General features: G+C 41.9%; 2 protein-coding genes and 1 long non-coding RNA gene across 5 annotated transcripts; 2 read left to right on the top strand and 1 right to left on the bottom strand.

Annotated features, from left to right (window-relative positions):
• Positions 1-1,382: 1,382 nt before the first annotated feature.
• On the top strand, positions 1,383-8,157 carry best4 (bestrophin 4). Its single transcript, XM_034207803.1, has 8 exons — positions 1,383-1,534; positions 1,621-1,721; positions 4,368-4,601; positions 5,338-5,492; positions 5,608-5,685; positions 6,887-7,039; positions 7,139-7,219; positions 7,900-8,157. Exons 1-8 carry the CDS (start codon positions 1,383-1,385, stop codon positions 8,107-8,109), a joined length of 1,164 nt encoding a protein of 387 aa, XP_034063694.1. The 3' UTR covers positions 8,110-8,157.
• LOC117540875 lies at positions 7,028-10,912 on the bottom strand. Of its 2 annotated transcripts, XR_004568226.1 has the most exons (4): positions 10,123-10,912; positions 9,185-9,328; positions 8,689-8,823; positions 7,028-8,042 (listed from the first exon to the last, which is right to left on the bottom strand). It is a non-coding gene; the product is annotated as an uncharacterized LOC117540875 (long non-coding RNA). The 2 variants fall into 2 exon arrangements; XR_004568225.1 differs by having other exon boundaries at positions 9,185-10,909.
• hectd3 (HECT domain containing 3) lies at positions 10,286-22,857 on the top strand. Of its 2 annotated transcripts, none has more exons than XM_034207802.1 (20): positions 10,286-10,444; positions 10,774-11,207; positions 12,696-12,949; positions 13,474-13,609; positions 13,867-13,988; positions 14,838-14,951; positions 15,033-15,115; positions 15,726-15,891; positions 16,092-16,173; positions 17,866-18,048; positions 18,538-18,590; positions 18,693-18,861; positions 19,350-19,463; positions 19,557-19,646; positions 20,820-21,026; positions 21,116-21,245; positions 21,782-21,856; positions 22,007-22,085; positions 22,185-22,256; positions 22,631-22,857. In XM_034207802.1, exons 2-20 carry the CDS (start codon positions 10,848-10,850, stop codon positions 22,713-22,715), a joined length of 2,574 nt encoding a protein of 857 aa, XP_034063693.1. In that variant the 5' UTR covers positions 10,286-10,444; positions 10,774-10,847; the 3' UTR covers positions 22,716-22,857. The 2 variants fall into 2 exon arrangements, with proteins under 2 accessions (XP_034063693.1, XP_034063692.1); XM_034207801.1 differs by having other exon boundaries at positions 15,711-15,891.
• The last annotated feature ends 895 nt before the right edge of the window (positions 22,858-23,752 follow it).

The raw sequence follows: 23,752 nt of genomic DNA, 5'->3' as shown, positions 1-23,752 counted from the left end.
TCCTGTCAGCTGAGCGGAGAGCAAACAGAGGATAAAACAGATTTACAAACACACTCTGTAACGATGTGAAAAACAAACAAGTGAGCAGAGCACAGCAGCCAATGACAACAGACTGAGAGACGAACTCATCTGACGCTGTAAACGTGTTTTTATCACCGGACAGTAAATAACTCTGCTGTGCAAATCAATCTGTGGGTTATTGATTTTCTGTGGCCAGGCATCGGTTTCTCTCAGATAACAGAGTGTCCTGATTTTAGAAGAATCTGGAACGGATGTGGAAAAATACTCAAAATACTGTTTTATACTCTCAATATAAAAATATATATAACTGTTTTTAACCATCAAGGGCTATGCTTAACTTCTATGTTACTTCCTGTTTCTTGTGAACGGTTGTTTTTATTTGCATTAGCAACGTTTCTTGTAAGGGAAAGTTCAAATCAATATTAAATAAACAGAAAATGAAACCTCTTTTGCGTTGTTACATATTTTTCTGTTGTATAATAATTTTGTATTAGAGTAGGGGTAAAATTACATTACATTCAAGATTTCAACATGACACTAAGGAATTAATTAGCAACAAAAATAAAACAGATACAATTAATTAATTAATGGGAAACACTTCTTTTAAAAGGATAATATGAAGTAAAATATGAATATATAAGAGAACAACAGAGATGGTTGTCATCCCCACTCAAGTTTTCAAAACAAACAAACAATGACAAAACCTATTATTATTATTATTATATACCTTATTATGGTGATGATTATTCGTATGACTATATTCTTCTTTCTTTTTCTTAATCTTGTTTTTATTATATTCCAACACTTTTTTACTGCCAACTATTTATTGACTTATTTATGAAAATAATCTGTAGATTAATCATTCATAAAAAGTCAAGAAAATCCGGTTTAAATCATGTTGGACATTTACAGCTCTGTGAAAACACAAACTCTCATATCAACTTTTATCAAAGAACTGAATTGAACTGTAATCAATACTTTTTAAACACTGGGGGAATTTGCTTCTGTCTTCATATATTATATCAATGATAAATATGATCTGATCACACAAAATAAGTCCCTAACATTACCATTCGAGGATACAACTGCACACTCGCTGTGTTACTATAGGTGTGTATCTTCAGGTTCCCAGGTAATAAATTAGTAAAGTTCATTTATGACGACAGCAGAGAGGTTTCAATTGAGAGCCAGAGGAAGAGCTCTTCCTCCCAGGACGGCCGCACCAGGTGACTCACCTGCATCCACAGGTGAGACACTGATTGATATTGTATTTTAAAGGGAGATTGTTGTAGTATAATGTATACATCATAATTCATGCATCACATATTGATATTTTCCAGGATTATTCAGCTGTAGCGAACATGACAGTTTCTTACACTCTTGAGGTGGCCGACGCTCGATTTGGGGGTTTCTGCAAGCTGCTGCTCCGGTGGAAGGGAAGCATCTACAAGCTGCTCTACAAAGACTTCCTGCTCTTCTGCGGGGTTTATGTGTTCTTCAGTGTGTTTTACAGGTAAATGCACTGATTCCATCTTTTAATTCCGCTGTGTGCTTGGTATGATTAAGTGTTTGCTTCTGGTGTTTTAATTCTCCTCCCAGGTTCCTCCTCTCCCCGAAGCAGCAGGATCTGTTTGAGCGGATCGCCCTTTACTGCGACCAGTTCACCAACACCAACTTCATCCCAGTTCTGTTCGTCCTCGGTGAGTCGGACCTCTCCGTCACATAATCTGAAGATAATTCACCACAGCCTGAAAAGATAAGACACCTAACCCTTGTGTCTCCTTTTTAATCAAGTTGCTCTGAAGTCATTAGATCATTCAAAATCTCTGCTTAAATTATTCTTTGAATTATCATTTTCAACCATCTCAGTCCTTGAAGTGACTTTATCAAATAATAATTTTCTATATTTTAATCATTTATAGTTTTTAATAAAATGATTGTGTTTTTGTTTTGTTTTCATTTTAAAATGAAAACTCTGGGATATGTCAATGATTAGCAAACATTTTGATTTTGATGCCTTTTAACATTTTTGTACAGTATCAGATGTAAAAAAAAATCCACTTACTGTATTACATACTATGTAATAATATTATTTATAATTTTAACAGTGTTTTTTTTTTACTAAAATCCTTATTTATCAGCAGTATCAAATTGAATTAAAATGTTTTCCTTTTATTTTAGCTAGGGGGGTTCACAGTGTGGGGTATGTCAATGATTAGCAGCTGATTATGTTAAATTGCATCTTACATAATACAGCAGCAAGTATACAATAAGAAAAAACTACACATGTTGAAGCAAGGGCTGATGTAATATGATGAATAATGTTATGGCAGTGAGATACAAATGTGGTTTTAATGGGTTTCAGAGGGGTGATTTTTGTGTTTATCCATCCATCCATCCATCCATCTTCTCCCGCTTATCCGTGGTCGGGTCGCGGGGGTAGCAGTTCCAGCAGAGAGCCCCAAACTTTCTTTTCCCTGGCGACATCAACCAGCTCTGACTGGGGGATCCCAAGGCGCTCCCAGGCCAGAGAAGAGATATAATCCCTCCACCTGGTCCTAGGTCTACCCCTTGGTCTCTTCCCAGCTGGACATGCCTGGAATACCTCCCTAGGGAGGCGCCCAGGTGGCATCCTAACTAGGTGCCCGAACCACCTCAACTGGCTCCTTTCGACGCGAAGGAGGAGCGGCTCAACTCCGAGTCCCTCCCTGATGACCGAACTTCTCACCTTATCCCTAAGGGAGACACCAGCCACCCTGCGGAGAAAACCCATCTCGGCCGCTTGTATCCGCGATCTCGTTCTTTCGGTCATGACCCATCCTTCATGACCATAGGTGAGGGTAGGAACGAAAATGGCCCGGAAGACAGAGAGCTTTGCCTTCTGGCTCAGCTCCCTTTTCGTCACAACGGTGCGGTAAAGCGACTGCAGTACCGCTCCCGCTGCTCCGATTCTCCGGCCCATCTGACGCTCCATTGTTCCCTCACTCGAGAACAAGACCCCGAGATACTTGAACTCCTTCACTTGGGGTAAGGACTCATTCCCTACTTGGAGTGGACAGTCCATCGGTTTCCTGCTGAGAACCATGGCCTCAGATTTGGAGGTGCTGATCCTCATCCCAGCCGCTTCACACTCGGTTGCGAACCGATCCAGTGAGTGCTGAAGGTCGCAGACCGATGAAGCCATTAGAACCACATCATCTGCAAAAAGCAGTGGTGCAATTCTTAGTCCACCGAACTGCAGACCCCCTCCCCCATGACTACGCCTCGAAATCCGATCCATGTATATTACAATATTGGTGACAAAGCGCAGCCCTGGCGGAGGCCAACCCTCACCGGAAATGGGTCCGACTTACTGCCGAGGACCCGGACACAGCTCTCGCTTTGGGAGTACAGAGATTGGATGGCCCTGAGTAGAGACCCCCTCACCCCATACTCCCGCAGCACCTCCCACAGTAACTCCCTGGGAACTCGGTCATACGCCTTCTCCAAGTCTACAAAACACATGTAGACCGGATAAGCGTACTCCCAGGCCCCCTCCAGGATCCTTGCGAGAGTAAAAAGATGATCCGTCGTTCCACGACCAGGACGGAATCCGCATTGTTCCTCCTCAATCTGAGGTTCGACAATCGGCCTGACCCTCCTTTCGAGTACCTTAGAGTAAACTTTCCCGGGGAGGCTGAGTAGTGTGATGTCTCTGTAATTGGCACACACCCTCTGATCCCCCTTTTTAAAAAGGGGAACCACCACCCCGGTCTGCCACTCCTTCGGTACTGTTTCCGACTTCCACGCAACGTTGATGAGACGTGTCAACCATGACAGTCCCTCAACACCCAGAGCCTTCAGCATTTCCAGGCGGATCTCATCCACCCCCGGGGCTTTGCCACTGTGGAGTTTTTTGACGACCTCAGTGACCTCCCCCCGGGAGATTGGTGTTGATCCCCCGTCATACTCCAGCTCTGCCTCTAACATAGAGGGCGGAGTTGTCGGGTTCAGGAGTTCCTCAAAGTGTTCCTTCCAACGCCCTAACACTCCATCAGTTGAGGTCAACAACGTCCCATCCTTACTGTACACAGCTTGGATGGTTCCCTGCTTCCCCCCTCCTGAGGTGTCGGACAGTTTTCCAGAACAACTTTGGTGCCGCCCGAAAGTCCTTCTCCATGTCTTCTCCGAACTTCTCCCACACCCGCTGCTTTGCATTTTTGTGTTTATGTATTTGTATTTTTGTTGGACTGTTTATTTTAGACCTATTATAGGAGCTGAGGATGAACTTCCAAATTCATAAGAAAAAAGCACAACTTACATCCCTTACCAAAATGTCTATTGGATGCATCTCACTGTTTGTGCAGGCTTCTATGTGACCCTGGCCTTCAACAGATGGTGGGGTCAGTACACCAACTTCCCTCTGCCTGACAACCTGATGATGGTGGTTTCTGGAAACGTGCACGGGACGGACGAGAGGGGGCGTCTGCTGCGACGGACCCTCATGAGATACGCCAACCTATCCTCCGTCCTCATCCTGCGCTCCATCAGCACCAGAGTCCTCAAGAGGTTCCCGACCATGGAGCACATCGTGGAGGCCGGTGAGGGATAGAGAGGGGAGGGTACAGGTTACATTTAGTGCAGTATTAAAGTCCTGCTGTTCCTTTGGACATTTCAGAATCAGCATCAGGTTTATTACCAGGTTGAGACGTACGAGGAATTTGACTTGATGTCGTATTGCATACATAAAAGTAAAACAACAATTAAAAACACAGATAGTAGTAACATATAATAACATTAAAAAAGTATAACAGTATTTACATAGAAATAGAATGGAATACAATTCTCTAAAAGCTGAAGTTTTTATGAATTAATTTGAACAAGAAGGTGTTGCTTGTAAAATGTAAGTTAATAAATATATAACATTATAGTTAAGAAGGAGGACCCAGCTGATTTTAAAGTAACATTTTGAGACAAAGTCACACAAAACCCAAAAGGGATGCTCTTCAATTCGATGAATTCAACTGTTTAAAATTGTCTGTCAAAGCCTAACATACTAAAAAAAATGTTGAAATGATGTTGATTTATGATGACATGAACACAAAGACCTAATACATAGTGTCCTTGTTTATGCTGTACTGCTCCTTCATACTTCCATGCATTGTGTACTGAGTGGAGGTTCGGGGGAACACATATAAAACAAATACACATCCTATCTTCATCCTGCACCAAAGAGCCATACGAGTTATACATACAACTACCTACAGAGAACCTGAATTAATATTGTTGTATGTTTTGTTTCTGACATGTTCAATACAAAATGTACGCTGTGTACAGGATTTATGACGACACACGAGCTGAATAATTTTGAGTCTCTGCACTCGGACTTCAACAAGTACTGGATGCCTCTGACCTGGTTCTCTAACCTGGCGTCCCGAGCGAGGGAGGAGGGGAGGGTGAGGGACGACATCGCTTTGAGACTGCTGATGGACGTGAGTGGGACAAAACAACTCGACGTTTCACACTTGAGGGATGTGGAAATGCAGTTTTAAAGTCCCAGTGTCTCAACACGTCCTGTAAATGTATGATGTGTTTTTAAACCTGCAGGAGCTGAATAAGTACAGAGGAAAATGCAGCTTGCTGTTCCACTACGACTGGATCAGCATCCCTCTGGTCTACACTCAGGTATCATCAGGGCCCAGTAGTTCAAAACTTTTAATCTGGATTTTGGGGAGTTCAAAACCAAAAAACAGGATTAGGATCACTTTGATATCCGATCAGATCAGGAAATCAAATCCAAACTTTAATCTGGATCAAATCTTCAAAACGGGTAGTTCAAACCGACCACACAGGATTGGGATCAGTTTGATCCCAAAACTGGATTATCTTGATCCCACCAGAGGGGTGGATTTCCAGAGCAAAATGTACTGTACAATTTATTTTAAAATATGTTTCAATTTAAATTAGATGGCAAAGTTTGTTAACTGAAATAATACACAATTTTTAGCCTTCATGGGAAATACATTTTATTTTTCCATTTTTTGCTCACGTTTGTAGTGGCCTATTTAGTTTTCAACCAAATGTTGATAACATAAATGTTTATGCACATAAAATTATCACAACAAAGATTGTCAATCACAAATGTAATTTAGATTAGAGAAAAAATATCTTCAACAAAAAAAAAGTCCATCATCTGTCATCACCTTTCAAAAGTAATTGCGGACAATAGATGTCTCTGCAATCTGGTCTCTTGTCTTCCTTGTATTCTTTTTCATATCCACTAGATGGCGATCGGTAGGATTAAAGCACGACCCGACCGGAGAAAAAAACGTGAAACACATTACCAGTAGAAATACATTGCTTTTAAAATCGTGCTGTGCAACACGAAAAAAAGGGGCAAATCGTGTTGGGGAACACGAATCAATAGATTAAAAATCGTGTTGGTGAACAGGAAATGCCGTGAGACTGGGTTGGATATTCAGGATCTAGTCATCTTGAAAAGTCGTAATCTGGATCAGGGTGATCCTATCCTGAATTGCTTTGAAATACTGGGACAAAATCTGGCCGACTTGTCTGATCCTGGATCACAAAAAATGGGATTTCAAAATCTGATCGGATCTGATTGAGATTAAAAGCTTTGAACTCCTGGGCCTGGAGATTAAAAAGTATAAAAAGACAAAACTATCAACAGTTTACTGTATTTTTACTTTATTTGATGGCTTTTGTTTGCCCTTTATCTTACATTTTAGTTTGATACACAGTCATTTTTCATACAAAATCAATCCAAAATTGTTATATTTTTTCATTTTAATCTACTATTTATCAACTACACGATCTTCTACCACCACATATAATCTCTGACTTGTTTTTGTTTCCATCCGCGCAGGTAGTCACTTTAGCCGTTTACTCTTTTTTTGCCTTCTGTGTGGTTGGACGGCAATTCCTGAACCCTGAGAAAGGATACAAGGATCACAAAATAGACTTGTACGTCCCTGTTTTCACTCTGCTACAGTTCTTCTTCTACGCCGGCTGGCTCAAGGTAACGTGTGTCTCGTTTCTCTTGTAGTAAACTGATTTTTGTTTTAATTTTGTTGAGGAATCTGTTGTTGGGATTTCATGACCGGTTTCCTCTCTGTAGGTCGGGGAGCTGATCATCAATCCATTTGGCGAGGATGATGACGACTTTGAAACCAACCAGCTGATCGACAGAAACATTCAGGTTGTCACCTCAAGATACAGACAATGACCACAAAGAGACAAAACAACTTCAAAGAGACACAGAATGACAGAGATACAGAAAATGACCACTTAGACTGAATACAAAGCTAAAAAAAGGCCACAAAGAGACACCCAATTACCAAAACAAGACTTAACATTATCACAAAGAGATAAAAATGAACTTGAGACATGCAAAACAAGTACAAAGAGATTGCATTGATTACAAAAGCGACTTATAATGACCATGGACACTCACTGTAACCACAAACACCCTGGAAATAAAGACAACGAGATTCAAGTCTACTACCTAGAGACATGAATGACCACAAAGAGACACTAAAAGACAACAAATGGACACACATGTACTACAGACAGAAACACAACAACTCCAAAACACTGAGAATGTCCACAAAAGAGACACAAAACAGCTACAAAGCGACACAAAAAGACAGCGGAGAGACTCAAAAGTACTACAACGAGAAACAAATGACTACAAAAAGACCGAAAACAACAACAAAAAGAGACCGAACAATAATATCTATGTGTCCTGCTCCAATGTAAAGTAGGGTTTTGAGGCCTTTTGCATGTCTTTGCCGAGGGGCTCATTGTCTCATGATCCACTAATGCATCTGAGGTTTCTCTTCAACATCGACTGCTCACCGCTCTCTCTCTCTGCTCCAGGTGTCCATGCTGGCTGTAGACGATATGTACCAGAACCTGGCTCCCATCGAGAAGGACAAGCACTGGGAGCAGAGACATTTCTCCGTCCCTTACACTCTGTCCACGGCAGCAGAGACTCTCACACCCGCCTTCAAAGGATCCACCTTTGACATGAGGTCAACTCATTTTAACTTTTGCAATGCTTTTTGTTGCTGCTGCACAGACCAGTAACATTAAAGGTCAATATCAATTGTTTCCTGTCTCTTCTACATCAACATGTGTCCCCTCTGTGTAAAGAGACTCTGAAAGTTTCAGGAACAAAGATTCTCTCTCTTTTTGTCCTGATCCATTTCTATAAAAACCTGTCTTAAAATGAGCAGATCAGATTTTGGCCACTTTATGATGTCATAATGATGTTTGGCTTGTGTAACCATTAGCCAATCAGCAACCAAGGTAACCCCCCCCCCCTTATCACCTGAATCTCCTCCTAGAGCACCATTGTGTTCTTTTGAATCAAATCTCTCTCAGAGGGGCGTGGGGAGGGGCTCCTTATTTTCATCTAAAGTGACAGACAGAGAATCAGCACTTTGGAAACAGGGCTGAAACAGAGGGGATTATGGGTAATGCTGCAATGATCTGTTTGGTGTTTGGAGCCAATCAGAGACATGCTTTGTAGATATCTGAGACCTATAATATATTGATGAAAAACAGCATAATAGGTGACCTTTAAAACTCAAATGTTTGCTATTTGCAGGATGAGTGCGGAGGATCTGGAGATTCACCAGCCTGCAGACACTGCACAGTATTTACCTCTGAAGGGCTCTCAGGGTGAGGGTCTGGAGGGTTTTCTGCTGAGAGGTAAAGGAATCCTTCGCGGCTGCAGCCTTCCATCTCTGCTGGATGGGGCGTCACTCCCACATGAGGAGGAAGAGGAGGATGCTTCTCCTGAGGAAAACATCATCGACCAGAAAGAACAAGAAATGTCATTGCTTAAAGTTGCAGTGGAACACAATTACTGGAAATGATTGGGACCCTTGAACACATTGTGCGTTTTTGAACCAGAAATGTTCTCTTATTGTTGAAACACTCAGTGAAATAACACATAATAGGATTACTAATAAAAGTACTATGTGTGAATTTGAAACATTAATGTGATTATTCAGTGTGACTTCCCCAACTACATGTCATAAAAACACAATGCAGTTCCCTTCAAAACACAAGATATATAGACTCAGGGGCGGACTGGCCATTGGGAATACCAAAGTGGGCCGGTCGGACAATTCACTAGCACCCCTGTATAACTTACCTAGTGTTAGACTCTCCTCCGCTGAAACATCCATCCTCCACAGCAGCCAGAGTTGAAAAGGGCAGTTTGGACACACGTAGCTGTGGGTGGGCCACCTGGGACCAAGGCCCACCCACCAAAAGGCTGAACAATTATCTGTAAAATCTGTCACAGCAGCCAGTGAATGTAGCATATTGTAAATTGTCTGACTTTCAATACGTTTTGATTTTTCGAAAATCATTGTTTACAAATTCAGAGTTACAGTGACGCGTCCTAAAACCCGGAAGTAAGCGGCGCATGGGTTCCCTTCCCTCCATGGATGTATAATAAGAACGGTTCCCTCGACAAAGAAGCGATGAGATTTCTCCATAGGATTTTGGAAAATAGCTCGAAATAAGATCTGTGGGAATAATCGGATAATATCCACATTTTTATAATTTTCGACTCATAAATCTAATCGATGACGACGACGACCTGCCGGGGAACGGGAAACTTACAAGCACCGATATCCAGAATGAGATACTGCAAATTGCTGCTCCTTTACTCATCATCACAATACATTGTGTTTATTCTCGTCATGTTCAACAGGCTGTTTGAAATGAGCGACTACGCAACAAAAGGCCTGCAATGTTCAGTTCCATTATAACACTCACAGATTGCACCGATCTAATCGAGGGTCTTATGGAAAACTACACTACATTAAGGAAAACAGAAGCTGACTTCATTAAACGTGTGACACTGACAGATGATGAAAAAACACGACATCCTTAACTGGGACGTCACTGGGTCGCGAAAGAGGAGGTTGCCAGGAAAGTTTGGCGATTCGCAAAGTGAATCTAACCTGCGCAAAGCCTCCCCTGTAACCTATGCATGTAACCTCCCTCGTTAAATATCCTTGCGTCAGCGTCTCACGTGTTGGGCGCGCTCTCTTCTGACCATCATTTGGAAGTACAACTTACAACAGGTTCAACAACAGGGTCAACCTCCACCGTTTGGCTGCGGCTGGACCCTTCTCGCAGTGTCTCTGCAATTGTTTTCCGGTCCACTCCAACCGCTCTGTATGCAGCCGTTTTATTTTCCCCCTTTTTCAAAGCCTCCTAAATCTCTTTATACATCCATGATGATTCACCATCCGCGGTGAGACTTTTATTTTGAAATACAAACGACGGAAATCGCACAGGGTCAAAAGTCTCTGTTGCGCTTCTTCCGCGTTGAGAAATCCAAAGAAGTCAATTTGAACGACAGACGAGTTTCACTTATAAATATTAATCGGCAGAAAGGGTACGTCAGTGTTAATTTTAGATACCACCTTGTCTTTAATGTCATTAAATCTCTCTCATTAACTGTAAAATAAACATGTTGTTGTTGATAACGGCTGTCGTTAACGTCTCAGAATACATTTACCTAGCTAGCATGCTAACGTTAGCTCTTATAAGGAGCCGAGACTTTCTCCCTGTTTGCGGACTTTGGTCACTAATCAGAGGATAATATAACCTTTATACTCCTGTGGAAGAGAGATAACAATCTAATTACATAACAGGATGTGGCTGCTGTTCACTGAATGCTCTGTGTAACGAGAATATTCTGTGTTGTTGGCTTTGTTTTGACAGAAGCATCAGGAAAGTGGTGTAATGTCAGCTGTGGGCCCCCTACTGAGCTGCTGACTGTCATCCTTATCTTCATCATGTCTGTGGGCGACAACCCTCACCTGCTGCTGGGCAGGATCCGCTTCCTGAACCGCTGCATCGAGTGCTTCAAGAGGAGCGAGGCGGTGCCGCAGTGTCTGTGTTTTGTTCCCAGAGAGGTCTGCTACAAGATCTGCAAGGATTCATCCTCCTCTTCCTCCGGACCATCCACAGGAGGAACTTCAGGAGGAGGCTCCACGGTGGGGAAGACGCTCGTGCCCGTGTTTGACAGCCCACACCAGACCCCAAACATCAAGAAGCTATGCAAGTACAACATAGAGCCAAAGAAGGGGACCTGCATCCGGACCACAGGGGAGGAGTTCTGCAACAGCCAGGGTCTGTGGGTGAAAATCAGCAAGGTACGTTTATTTCCCCCCTTGCAGGTTACTGTAGTGTTTTATTATTAGTAGGCTGACTTATTAAATAAAGAGGCAAGCACATGTGTAAAAAAACAAATATATATATAGAAAAGGATTATAAAGGAAAGTAGACATAACATTATGTGAACTACCACCCAGTAATCTACTTCAACTATTCCAGTTCTGCCTCAAGAGCTGTCATATCTACTTTACTTTAACTATTACATTATATTAATTTACTATTCAACAGATGGGCGTCTTTTAGTGCTAATATTCAGGATTTTCATCTTTGTAAATGCATCATTTTGTTGTCTATCAGAATCATATTAAAGGTCCCATGTCATGCTTTTCTGGTTATTACTCGTCCCCTTGTGTGTTATATAGCTTTTTCTGCATGTAAACGGTCTGCAGTCACAAACCCTCAAAGAACACCCTGTAGCGAGTACAACTCTAACACAGAAAAGACCTGTCTGTGCTGCCCCAGAACGCCTCGTTGGACATTTCTCTTTTTCCATTGTTTACTTCTTGGGTATAGTGACGTAACGGCTCCGCAGATTGGTCAATTTGGAACTTCCTCACACACACACACACTCGGCGGGACATTGCGAGGCTCGCTGCTGTGAGGAGCGGACACTGTGAGCTGGCTCACTGGTGTGGGGTCTGCGAGACAGCGAGACACCGCGTAACTCAGCCTGAGCACACACACAAACTCCCAGCCAGGCTGCGGGTGTGTGTGTGTGTGTGTCTCGCTGTGTCTCGCTGTGTCTCGCTGTCCCACAGACGGCCACTGGGCTCACAGGGAGAGGGGGGGGGCAGGAGCTCCAACAAGCCGTTTAGGACAGAGAGTGAATACACATACAGAGATGCTGTATGAGAAACCAATGTGAGTTTGGAAAATTGCACAATATAAATCTATTCTCGTAGACCTCAACAATGGAATTATGATCAGTAGAAGTGGCCATGACATGGGACCTTTATGACCCAAGTTCCATTCACGTACCAGGAATTTGCTTTAGTTCATACATAAACAGATAAATAGAAATAAAAATGGGGAAAAAGAGCCAATATTGTGAAAAAAAACATTATAAAAAAGAATTTGCAATGTGAACAAGGAACATAAATACATATATTTAAAAAATAAGTGGTGGGTCTGTTTAGTTTTAGAATGTGGTGTGAAGTTAATAACAAAGACTTTATTCAGAGAGAGTTGCAGTATGACTGTTTCGGATATATTTTGTTAAATGGACAACAAGAAGAACTACATTAATGTAGATCTTTAAAAAATGTCTTTTACAGATGCAAACAAAGAGTCAGACCTTTACAAAAGATAAAACTCAGATACTTGAGTGGCATTTTACGACTCTTAAATGTATCAGAAACAAACTTTCCCCCCTTCTCACAGTTGTATCAGCTGTTAATTACATTTGGATGACTTCCTATGTGGTCTGAAAACACATGTTGACATAACTTGTCCCCGTCTGCCTCCAGGAGCAGCTGGAGGAGCACCGTCCGGGCCAGGAGCTGGAGGAGGGCTGGATCCTGGTGTGCAAACACACGGAGGGAGGGGACAGGCTGGTGCCGGTGGAGTCTCCGGAGACCATCAGCCGACAGCAGCAGCTCTTCGGATACGACCACAAGCCCTGCAACCGCTGGGAGCAGGTGGTGGGGGTGGAGAACGCCCTGCACATCGGCTCCAAGCCCAAGATCGCTGAGTGTGATGATTCTGCCGTCCAGAAGCTGAGGTGAGCATGTTTGTGTTGAGTAGGGCTGCACAAGTAATCAATGTTATCCAAATCGCAGTATGGACTGTTGCAATATTCAAATCGCAGGAACCACAATATTTGTTAAAGGCTCAAATGTTTTAAGTGTTGTCGAGCTGATATCCTAACCTACAAATATGACTCTACACACGTAAGAAATCCTATTTAAAAAATATGTCTTAATGCTGAAACATGAATCAACCCCAGAATCCTATCCCAAGTGCAAAATTATCGCAGTTAGTTCTTTTTTTCTCCAAATCTTTGCAGCCCTAGACTTGAGTCAGATCGGAGAATCCCTGTTTGTGATTATACAGCTACAGATTTTAGGGTTAGATTAGGGCGGTGGCGAAGTCCAGCCCACTGCTCCTAAAACTAGGATGGGTCAAATGCAGAGAAACCGTTTCGTTACATAGTACCTGTACTACGTAATGACAATAAGTTGAATCTTCAATCTTCTTCTTCTTCAATTTTCACATTAAGCTTATTTTCCCCTTCAAATCTCTAAGGTTTGTTCCTCCCACCTGGTCATACGAGTGTGACGAGGACCTGGTGCACTACTTCTACGACCACATAGGGAAGGAGGACGAGAACCTGGGCAGCGTGAAGCAGTGCGTCACCAGCATCGATGTTTCTTCATGTTCGGTGAGAGTTTTTGGTGGTGTGTATTAAATGTACAGAAGTGTGTAGGTTCTTGAGATGTATGTCTTGAATTTCATATGAAATGCATATGAAAAATGGTCTGGTTGTTTCTGTCTGCTTTTCACCTCGATGATGACGCATTTTTGTCAGACATTATTCATAATATACTACTTTTAATTGAGTCCCTGTTAAAAAGATGTAATTAAGAGTCAGCCGGTGAAGGTATTTTCTCACAGATGTATCTTGTTATTTGCTGACAGGAGGATCCCAGCGGGGGGGCGAGCTACCTGACGGACGGCGACCCTGAGACGTTCTGGGAGAGCGACGGCATGCAGGGTCAGCACTGGATCCGCCTGCACATGAGGAGAGGCACCGTGGTGAAGTGAGGGAGCTGCTGGTCTTCAGCTGCGTCATACATTGTGTCACTGCTTCCTTCCTGAATACCAATAAGCCACTTTAGACACCTTTAAAACACACACTATCTCTCAAGTTCTTACAGGTCACCTATTATGCAAAATCCACTTGTTCATGTCTCTTCTACATCAACATGTGTCCCCTCTGTGGAAAGAGACTCTGAAAGTTTCAGGAACAAAGATTCTCTCTCTTTTTGATCCATTTCTATAAAAACCTGTCTGAAAATGAGCTGATCAGATTTTGGCCACTTGATGATGTCATAACGATTTTTTTGGCTTGAGTAACCATTAGCCAATCAGCAACCAAGGTAACCCCCCCCCCCCCCCCCCGCCCCCGCCCACCTTATCACCTGAATCTCCTCCTAGAGCACCATTGAGTTCTTTGTAACCAAATCTCTCTCAGAGGGGCGTGGGGAGGGGCTCCTTGTTTTCATCTAAAGTAACAGACAGAGAATCATCACTTTGGAAACAGGGCTGAAACAGAGGGGATTATGGGTAATGCTGCATTGATCTGTTTGGTGTTTGGAGCCAAACACTTCAGAGACATGTTCTGTATATATCTGAGACCTCTAATATATTGATGAGAAACAGTATAATAGGGGACCTTTAATGCCAGTTGTAATGACTTGACATTGTACACGTTGTAATCTAATCTCTGAACTTTTTAATGGGAGTTTCATGATGTCAGTTTCAGTTACATGTTTCACATTGTATTTTTAGGATTTACAGGATTAGATTCCTGGTCATTCATCTACGACGTATCTCAAATGAATTCTTCTTGTGGACATGCCTTTATTGTACATCATGTGCTTTTCCAGTAAGCTCATATTGACGGTGGACTCCACAGATGATAACTACATGCCCAAAAGAGTCACAGTGTACGGAGGAGAGGGAGACAACCTGAAGAAGCTCAGTGACGTCACCATAGACGAGTGAGCCTCCTCAACAATATATTTGTCAACATATTTCCCAAAAACCGTTCATAATAATAATTTATATATATTTTCCTCCAGCAACCTGATTGGAGAGGTGTGTGTGCTGGAGGATATGACGGCTCACCTGCCTGTGATTGAGGTTCGGATTGAGGAATGTAGAGGTAAGGCTTTTGAACAGGCTTCTCTGTAAAGTCAAATGAACAATAATTCAATAAAGCTTGGATTAGAGCAGCGGTTCCCAATCTTTTTTCAACTCACTTAAGAATCTAGAAAATGTTCGTGGCCCACATTCAACCATAAACAATACGGAGGCTAAATAAAGTTCCGATTGGTCAATTCAGAAGATGTAACACGTTGTAAATCCAGTAGTACAGACTGTTGTCAAGGACTGTAATGACCGTTGCTAAGGAGGATCGAGAAATAGAAAGGAAGGAAATAAAATCTTAATTATGATTTGTTTGGAAACATTGTCATTATGTTTTGCAAATGATTTGGCGGCCCACTTGCAATGCCTTGGAAACCGCTGGGTTAGAGGGAACAAGTGAAAATCAATCATCTGATTTTCAATTAAATAAATACAGGTAAGTTAATAAATCCAATTAAATGTCTATATATACTATTATGGCCAGGCCTGGTTAAGTCCCATATCTGTATGAAATCGATCAGTAGACCCTGTTATTATGTATTTGTGTCTTTTTTTCCAGGTTTTGAAGACATCAAAAGATTCTAAAGTGTTTTTGTGAACCTTAAATAAAGTTTCTGATCCTGCAGATGAGGGCATAGACGTCCGGATCCGAGGCTTGAAGATTAAGTCGTCCTGTGAGAGAGACCTGGGTCTGAACGCAGATGTTTTCCAGTCCTCCAACCTGGTGCGCTACCCCCGCCTGCAGGGCAACACGCCCGACGTCCTGTACCGCAGAGCACTCGTCATACAGAGGTACTCTTCATGTTCATCCCCAAAATGAGCCGTTTTTTGTAAAAATCTGATAAAATGGGTGCAATACATTTACCCCAAAGTGGTTTAAATGTTAGAAATGAAAAGTCAGATGCAATGCTTTGCAGGTCCTTCGATTTCTAAGCATGAAGCATTTCTCAATGTTGTTGTTGTTGACTGTTTAGTTGTGTCCTCTCTCTCAGGTTCATCTGTCTGCTGGACAGCGTGCTCCCACACCTGGTTCCCGCCTGGGATTACAGTCTGGGAACCTTCAACCAGATCAAAGTGAGTCTTTGTGAAGCTTTTAATATGTGCAAGACAAACACTGAATAATAATTAAGCTCAAAGTAGCTGCTCTTACTTTGTTTAATTGCAGTGAAACAGCATTTTGAAAGAGTTTGGTTATAAGTAATAAATGTGTTATTGTGTCATGCGCTTCTTATTAGCACTTATTATTCTCTCCATATACAGTAGGCTGTATACAATAAGGAACATGTTATTCCTTCAGTGCCCCTGTGACCAACAGGTTAAAGGTGGGGTAGGTAAGTTTGAGAAACCGGCTCGAGATACACTTTTTGTTATATTCCATGGAATGCTCTTAACATCGATAGCAATGAATATATGAAGTGCTTTGACAAAAAATCCATCTGTGGAAGCCGTGGCGCTGTAAAAAGCACGACCAATCCGTTTAGCCGGGCTTGCCGCCCTGTCTGTCAGCCTTCCATCTCGTGCACGCACAAATGTATCTCGTGCCCTCATTGGGCGTGCCGTCAGCAGTACTTTCACCATGGCAGAGTTAGGTTCAACATCGTCTACTGGTGGCAAAATAAATAATGTAACGGAGCAAATTAGGAACAAAAACAAAGTGGAAACTAGGAGAATTCAAACCAGAGTCAATATCGGAGTTGCTTTTCAACGATGGCGACTACTGATGGAACACACCTATGGGAGTTATTCCCTATCTTTATTCAAGAGCGTGGTATTTAAATTTGAGAGCATACTTTATGTATTTCTTTCCCTCAAACTTTGTCCTCGCACTCAAATAGTGCCTGCTTGCACTTAGATGTGCTCTGCTTCTGCTCAAACTGTACGCTTGCACTCAGATATATTGCTGCTTACAGATTTGTTCTGCTCTCAGATTTATTCTGTGCGTGCTCGAAACTTTTGTGCAACAATCCTGTCAAAATCCCTCAACCAATAGGAGGCCAGGTGTCCTTGCGGGTGCGTTCGCTTTACTTATTACAGCGTCCCGTAAGGGCGGTTACTCTTTGGTGCGATGACAGGGTTTGAGTGAAGGAAATCAATAAAGTATGCTCTCAAATTTAAATACCACGCTCTTGAATAAAGATAGGGAATAACACCGAGTTGAAATCTGATGCCGTGGTCGCTCTTTTTCTCTTGGACAAGTAATTATCTGTTTTGTATGGTTTACAATTCCCCTGAACTATATAGCCAACCTAAGTCATGTGCGCGTTCATGTGTGTTGGAGGAGGTGCTCTGTAAGGAAGTCTGAAGGAAGGGGCGGATTCTTTTCGGCTGTGTACTTTCAAATTTTAGTGCACTCGAGCCGGTTTCTGAAACTTACCTACCCCACCTTTAACATCTATTGTCTATTAAATGTATATTTGAATCTTTGTTTTTTTATTATTATTATATTAATCATTATAATAGGTCAATCTCAAGGGAACCTCCTTATTAAATAAATGGTATTCATAGGAACATTGGTTTGAAAAAGGCCGTTACGGTAGTGTTAAACAGTGCATAACAGATGTTATAGTTTGTGCTACCATGCTGTTTTGACAATATCTACAAGTTCTATAAATATTTTAGTCGATGTTAGACACTAATATTAAATATCTCTCCACAACCACTAGCTTGTAAAACCGTTATTTGTTCATTCTGATAATTTCCCAATTTCTCAGTGCACCTCTACTTAATGAAATGACTCTGAAATGTCTTTCTCCTGCGCTCCTGTAGAGCATAAAGCAGTTCCTGCTGCTGTCCAAGCGGCGCTCGGCGCTCATCACTCAGTGCCTGAAGGACTCGGAGACCAGCAAGCCCAACTTCATGCCCCGACTCTACATCAACCGCCGGCTGGCCATGGAGCACCGAGACAACCCCTCTCTGGACCCCAGCTGCAAGAACGCTGTGCTCAATCAGGTACTCACACTATATGGAAAGGAACTAAGTACATGTACTCAAGTACTGGACTTGGGTACACTTTTAAATGTTATTTTACAATATGTTTCTCTTAATGTATTTAATTGTTGTAAAGCACTTTGAATTGCCTTGTGTTGAAAGTTGCTATAGAAATAAAATTGCCTTGCCTTGACTTCTTAAAGTACTTTACTATTTCTATTTGGTGTTAGTTTATACTTCCAGTAATTAATAAGCCCTACTTTTAGTTGCTTCAACATTAAAGCGAGACCTAAATGAATCGGTCAATAGTTATAATCCAATGAATTGTTCTAAAATGGGCTTTTCTGCATAATGAGTAATTTAAGTGTTGGTATGTTTGTGTGCTAATACTGTAACATCAAAAAAAAATTGGGGGGATTATGGTTTGAGGAAATATTATTCAGTTTGTCTGTCTGTCTCTGATGCATTATGGGAGCTGTTGCTTTATGATTTCCATTGTTCTCCTTGCAGGTGTATGAAGGCCTCAAACCATCTGACAAATTTGAGAAGACTTTGGATTACAGGTGTGTATTTATAAGCTTGCAATCTTGGTTTTTACCTGAATTTGACTGAATCACAAACCATTGAGATCTGAATCCACCGTCTCTCTGCTCTGTGTTTGCCAGATGGCCGGCGCGGTACGACCAGTGGTGGGAGTGTAAGTTCATCGCCGAGGGGATCATCGATCAGGGAGGAGGATTTCGGGACAGCCTGGCTGACATGTCGGAGGAACTCTGTCCCAGCTCAGCCGAGTGCGCCATGCCGCTGCCCTTCTTCAGCCGCACCTCCAACCAGGTAACACCTCACCCTCACCAGCTACAGAAAATACAAATGTTACCAAAGTATAATTGGTACAGGACTCATACTAGGGGTGGGAATCACTAGGCTCCCCACGATACGATAATATCGTGATACTTAAGCCACGATACAACAGTATTGCGATTCTACGATATGCTAAATGTTGCGATACGATATATTTCGATATATTTCGATGAAAGACTCCATCTTTGTTTTGACTAACTTCCTGCCCATGGCTATGACCACACAAGAAAAAGCTCAGCACCATCTAGTGGATTGAAAAAGCAAGTGTTACCAAAAACTTTAATTTGGATTTGCAATATGAATAGTTTATATAATAAAATATCGATACTCTGCGTCCGTGTGTCGATACAATATCGCAACGCAAAGTATCGCGATACTATGCTGTATGGATTATTTCCCCCACCCCTAACTAATACTGAATACAAATCGACACTTGTTTTTCTTCACCTGCTGCTCCTCAGGGCTCCTTAGAGGCCAGGGATTACTACGTCCCCAACCCGTCCTGTAGAGAGTTCAACAAGTACGAGTGGATCGGCCAGCTGATGGGAGCGGCCCTCAGAGGAAAAGACTTCCTGGTGAGTGCAGTTTACTCTCTATAAACTGTATGTCAATAATGTAAGAATAAATGTATGCTCAGAGTGGATTTCCTTCTGTGTGCGACCCCCCAGGTGTTGGCGCTGCCTGGGCTCGTGTGGAAGCAGCTGACCGGAGAGGCAGTCAGCTGGAACAAAGACTTCCCCGCTGTAGACTCTGTGCTGGTGAGGACTTTAAAATGATTTCACCTGATAACATTGAATGTCAAACGTAGGCCCTGCAGTTCTTAGCGGGCCAACAACCAGGCTGAGTCGGGCTGAGTAAGCTAAACTAGAGAGAGAATCGCTGGCAAGGGGGCTACAGCTACAACATAATGAACATATTTGACCGTGATTTAATTGTAATACATAATGCTCTGAGTGCTAACAGCTAACGGCTGATGTTGTTTTTCTGTGGTTCTCATAGAGAGGCGAAGTCCCTCCCTTTCCGGCGGAGCTCCATGGGACCTTATTTTGGAAAGATCATGTATTGAAGTCAATGGAGAGAGAAAGATTATCTTTTGATCCCGTTTGAATTGTGCAACGAATTACACATATGATGTTTGTCAATTTAAAAGATAATTTTCAGTCAAAAAAATGAAAAATGTGTCGTAAAACTGTGAAGTAACACATTTTTTTGTGTGAACCGCTCAATGAACTACAACTCTGGTCTTGCATACGTCACCAAGACGGCCGTCACGTTGGCACATTTCACCTCTTTCTTTCAGAATAAGGTGAAATGTATTAAAAGAGGTGAAAATCACTACAAGTCTGGGCATGTTGAGAACTGTACATACACACAAGGGGAGTTAGTCGGTTCCGTAAGAGCCAGCATGCGGGACCGGCTTTACAAGGTTTCGGTGAGTAACACGTTAATGTACGCGACTCTGGGATTTGTAGTCTTTCTAGTTGCGTATTTTTCATAGTCTTATATTTCAACAGTTTTAAGACAAACTGACTTTTTTGACATGGAAATGATCTTTTAAGATTGACAAACATCATATGCGTAATTCATGGCTCAATTCAAACGGGATCGAAAGATACGTTTTCTCTCTCCATTGACTTCAATACATAATTTTTCCTAATGAAGGTCCCATGGGGAGGAAGTGGGCGTGACTTTGCCACTCTATAGAAGATGACATCACGGCTCCGCCTACACTGCGTTACTATAGTTACTGCCCCAGCTTCTAAACTGTAATGGAAACATAGCATAAAGTGAGCCAGTCCTAACAAGGCCTAACTATACCGTACTAAGCCGAGCGAGGCCCTGCAATGGAAATGCGCCATAAGTGTCTCATGTAGCCACTAATCCGGACTTTTCTAGCCACCGTCTCAGGTCACTTGTGGGTTTGTGTCTAGGTGAACCTGCTGGATGCCATGGAGAACATGGACCAGGAGACGTATGAGTTCAGGTTTGCGGAGGAGCTGGTTTACACCACGCTGCTGAGCGACGGCCAGATGGTGGAGCTCATCCCCGGCGGCAGTAATGTTGCCGTTGGTTACGAGGAACGCAGCGAGTTCGTCCGCCTGGTGCAGAAAGCTCGGCTGGAGGAGAGCAGGCAGCAGGTGGGACTGCCTTTCTTCACACTGCTAGTTGTTCCAAAGTGAGCTAAATCCCTGAAGTGCGTGTGCCTGATGGTGTGTGTGTGTTTCAGATCGCAGCCTTGCAGGCGGGGCTGCTGAAGGTCGTTCCTCAGGCCGTGCTGGACATGCTCACCTGGCAGGAAGTGGAGAAGAAAGTGTGTGGAGACCCTGAGATCACTGTGGAAGCCCTGAAACGACTCAGTGAGTGTTCAGTGACACCGTCCGTTTAGTGCCATGCTAGAAACCATCGACGAGTATTGTCCTAACTTGAGTGATTTATACACTTTTAATCTCGCGCCATCGGCCAATACTTTGTTTTTGTGAAATTCCCGTCAGCCTCAGCTGTAGTTGTGCTTAGTGATATCTTAGCACGCTTATATGCCTGCTAAACATCAGAATGCTAAGAATAATTGTTGTTTACTGCAAATTCAGTCTAAAAATGTAATTGAGTTAAAAGAACATTGTGATTTCTAAGATTGGAAAACATGTGATAGTAACATCACAACTGTCAAAAGCAGATCATTTAAACAACTGTATTAGGAGGTTAATCCAAAGAGGAAGTTATTAAAACTAGCAATGTATCAGAATTATTCTTTTAGAAGCTTTTATTCAGACAATCCTCTATGAAGAAAAAATTCAGAACGGCTGAAGACGCTCGATTGTTGATCATCTTCGAACAAACACTGACAAAAATAACTAATTATAATACATTCATTTTGTTCCTTTCTCCCCACCAGCACGCTATGAGGACCTGGAAATGAGTGACGTCAGAGTGCAGTACTTATGGGACGCACTGACGAGCTTCACCAATGGTCAGTTTGCTGTTCATTCTTCCATATTTTACAGAGCATATGTACTGTATTCAACATCTTGTGATATCAACTAGCCTGAAGTGTTTGGATGCATTTGTTAGGCTGAAAAAATACAAATGGAAACACTGACTTTTTAAACCCTGTTTTCAGAGGATCGCAGCAGGTTTCTGAGGTTTGTAACCGGTAGAAGTCGTCTTCCTGCGCCTATCTACGTCTTTCCTGATAAAGGGTGAGTGCATCCTTAAAAATGTAATGGTAGATTTCAAAAACGGATCTTTAAGAACGTTACAATAGAGGAAGATGATATTAATTTCTCTTTCTCATTTAGCATGGAAACAACTGATGCACTTCCACGCTCGTCCACTTGTTCCAGCACTCTGTATTTACCCAACTACCCAAGGTACGCTGATGATATGTGTTTGTTCCTGCAAAAACTGTTACTGTACAGTTGTGTTTACTGTGCACTTGTTTGTGGCGCTATAGCAGGAGTTTAAGTTAAACACCAGCTGTGAGCTAATTTCTTCTTAAACATTAAATTGGTTGCACAAAAAACCCTTAAAGTCTTCTTCTTGGGGGTTTCCTTCAAATGTTAACTTGTGCATTCAAAGGTTTTCTCTTACTCTTTGTCTTATACTTAGTGAATCCCTTAAAGTTAGTTTAATCTGTGTTTTGTGGAACTGGTCTGAGCTTTTATGAATGAAAACGTATTTGTATTGACACTAACGTTCCTTTTTTCAATCCCATCCTTTTTCTGTGCTGTTGTTGTGCCTGCAGTGCAAAGGTTTGTGAGGAGAAGCTGCGTTACGCTGCTTATAACTGCGTGGCCATCGACACCGACATGAGCCCCTGGGAAGAGTGATCGTCTCCTGCTGCTTACCCGAACAAACACTTTTCAAATCACTGATGAATGAAGAAAAATCTCGCCAATTGTATCCACATATCGACACAACTGCCAATTAATCATAGCTGTATATAATAAAGAACTCTATGGAAACATGAAATGACTTTATTATTTCTTGAATTAAACATTAAATGAATGGATGTGTTTGAAGTTGCTACACGAGGTTGTGGCGGGCTTGAAAAGTTATATGAGTGCAACGTTTGGATGAGTATTGTTCTGCAACTGAAACAGGATTAATTTAAGGATATGATGAGAATATTTGCATTTTCAGAGCTCACAGTTTTTGTTGTTGCTGCTGCTTCCAGTTCTACACATTTTGGATGCCTATTTATACAAAAGTAAAGCGGAAAATAATGCCTTTTACCCCCGCAGTCAATCGATTATCTTGACTGACGTCATAGTTGTATTATTCTGTAGTTCTTGCAATTACATAACAGTAGTTTACACGTATCAAAAATGATGTGTTCCTATTTATATATAGCAAGATGTTGAAACAAGAACAATCGGATGAAGATGGATGTTTGCTAAGGGCCATAAGATCAGTACTGGACCAATCTCAACCCTCACCTTCAAGCCTCAACACCTGAATACTATATTTATATTATTTTTAATAAAGTAATCCCAATAACTCTGTTTATTTGTATTTTATTTCATGTGTCTAAAATGCAAATATTTGAGTTATTTAGTTATGGATTTTCACGTTTGGAAACTTTTTAATCTGAACTAGAATTCAACATGTATTTGTTTGTAGCTGATAAATGAATGGTTGCTCAAACATTCAATTGGATACATTTTTTTAATTTTATTTTGGAACCCATCAAATAAAAAATGAACAACAATCCTTTCATGCATGAATTATGAAAGCCTCACTCAGGATTTTTTTACCGAGTGTTTTTGTTGCTCTCGGGGCATTAAAAACAAGATTTCAACTTTAGTTTTTTTATATCTAGTTTTTTCAAATTTAGGAAAAAAATCTTTTATATGTCAAATCAGGT

Source organism: Gymnodraco acuticeps, unplaced genomic scaffold (genome assembly GCF_902827175.1).
Source record: "Gymnodraco acuticeps unplaced genomic scaffold, fGymAcu1.1, whole genome shotgun sequence".
In the NCBI taxonomy this organism is placed as follows: domain Eukaryota; kingdom Metazoa; phylum Chordata; class Actinopteri; order Perciformes; family Bathydraconidae; genus Gymnodraco; species Gymnodraco acuticeps.
This window is presented reverse-complemented; position numbering and strand designations above follow the sequence as displayed.

Bases quoted from the DNA above. Each gene is read 5' to 3' on its own strand.
- best4 (XM_034207803.1), top strand. From the start codon at position 1,383: ATGACAGTTTCTTACACTCTTGAGGTGGCCGACGCTCGATTTGGGGGT. The intron at 5,493-5,607 runs GTGAGTGGGACA...TTAAACCTGCAG, and splicing joins CTTTGAGACTGCTGATGGAC to GAGCTGAATAAGTACAGAGG. The intron at 7,040-7,138 runs GTAACGTGTGTC...TCCTCTCTGTAG, and splicing joins TCTACGCCGGCTGGCTCAAG to GTCGGGGAGCTGATCATCAA.
- hectd3 (XM_034207801.1), top strand. From the start codon at position 10,848: ATGTCTGTGGGCGACAACCCTCACCTGCTGCTGGGCAGGATCCGCTTC. The intron at 14,952-15,032 runs GTGAGCCTCCTC...ATTTTCCTCCAG, and splicing joins AGTGACGTCACCATAGACGA to CAACCTGATTGGAGAGGTGT. The intron at 15,116-15,710 runs GTAAGGCTTTTG...CCTTAAATAAAG, and splicing joins TCGGATTGAGGAATGTAGAG to TTTCTGATCCTGCAGATGAG.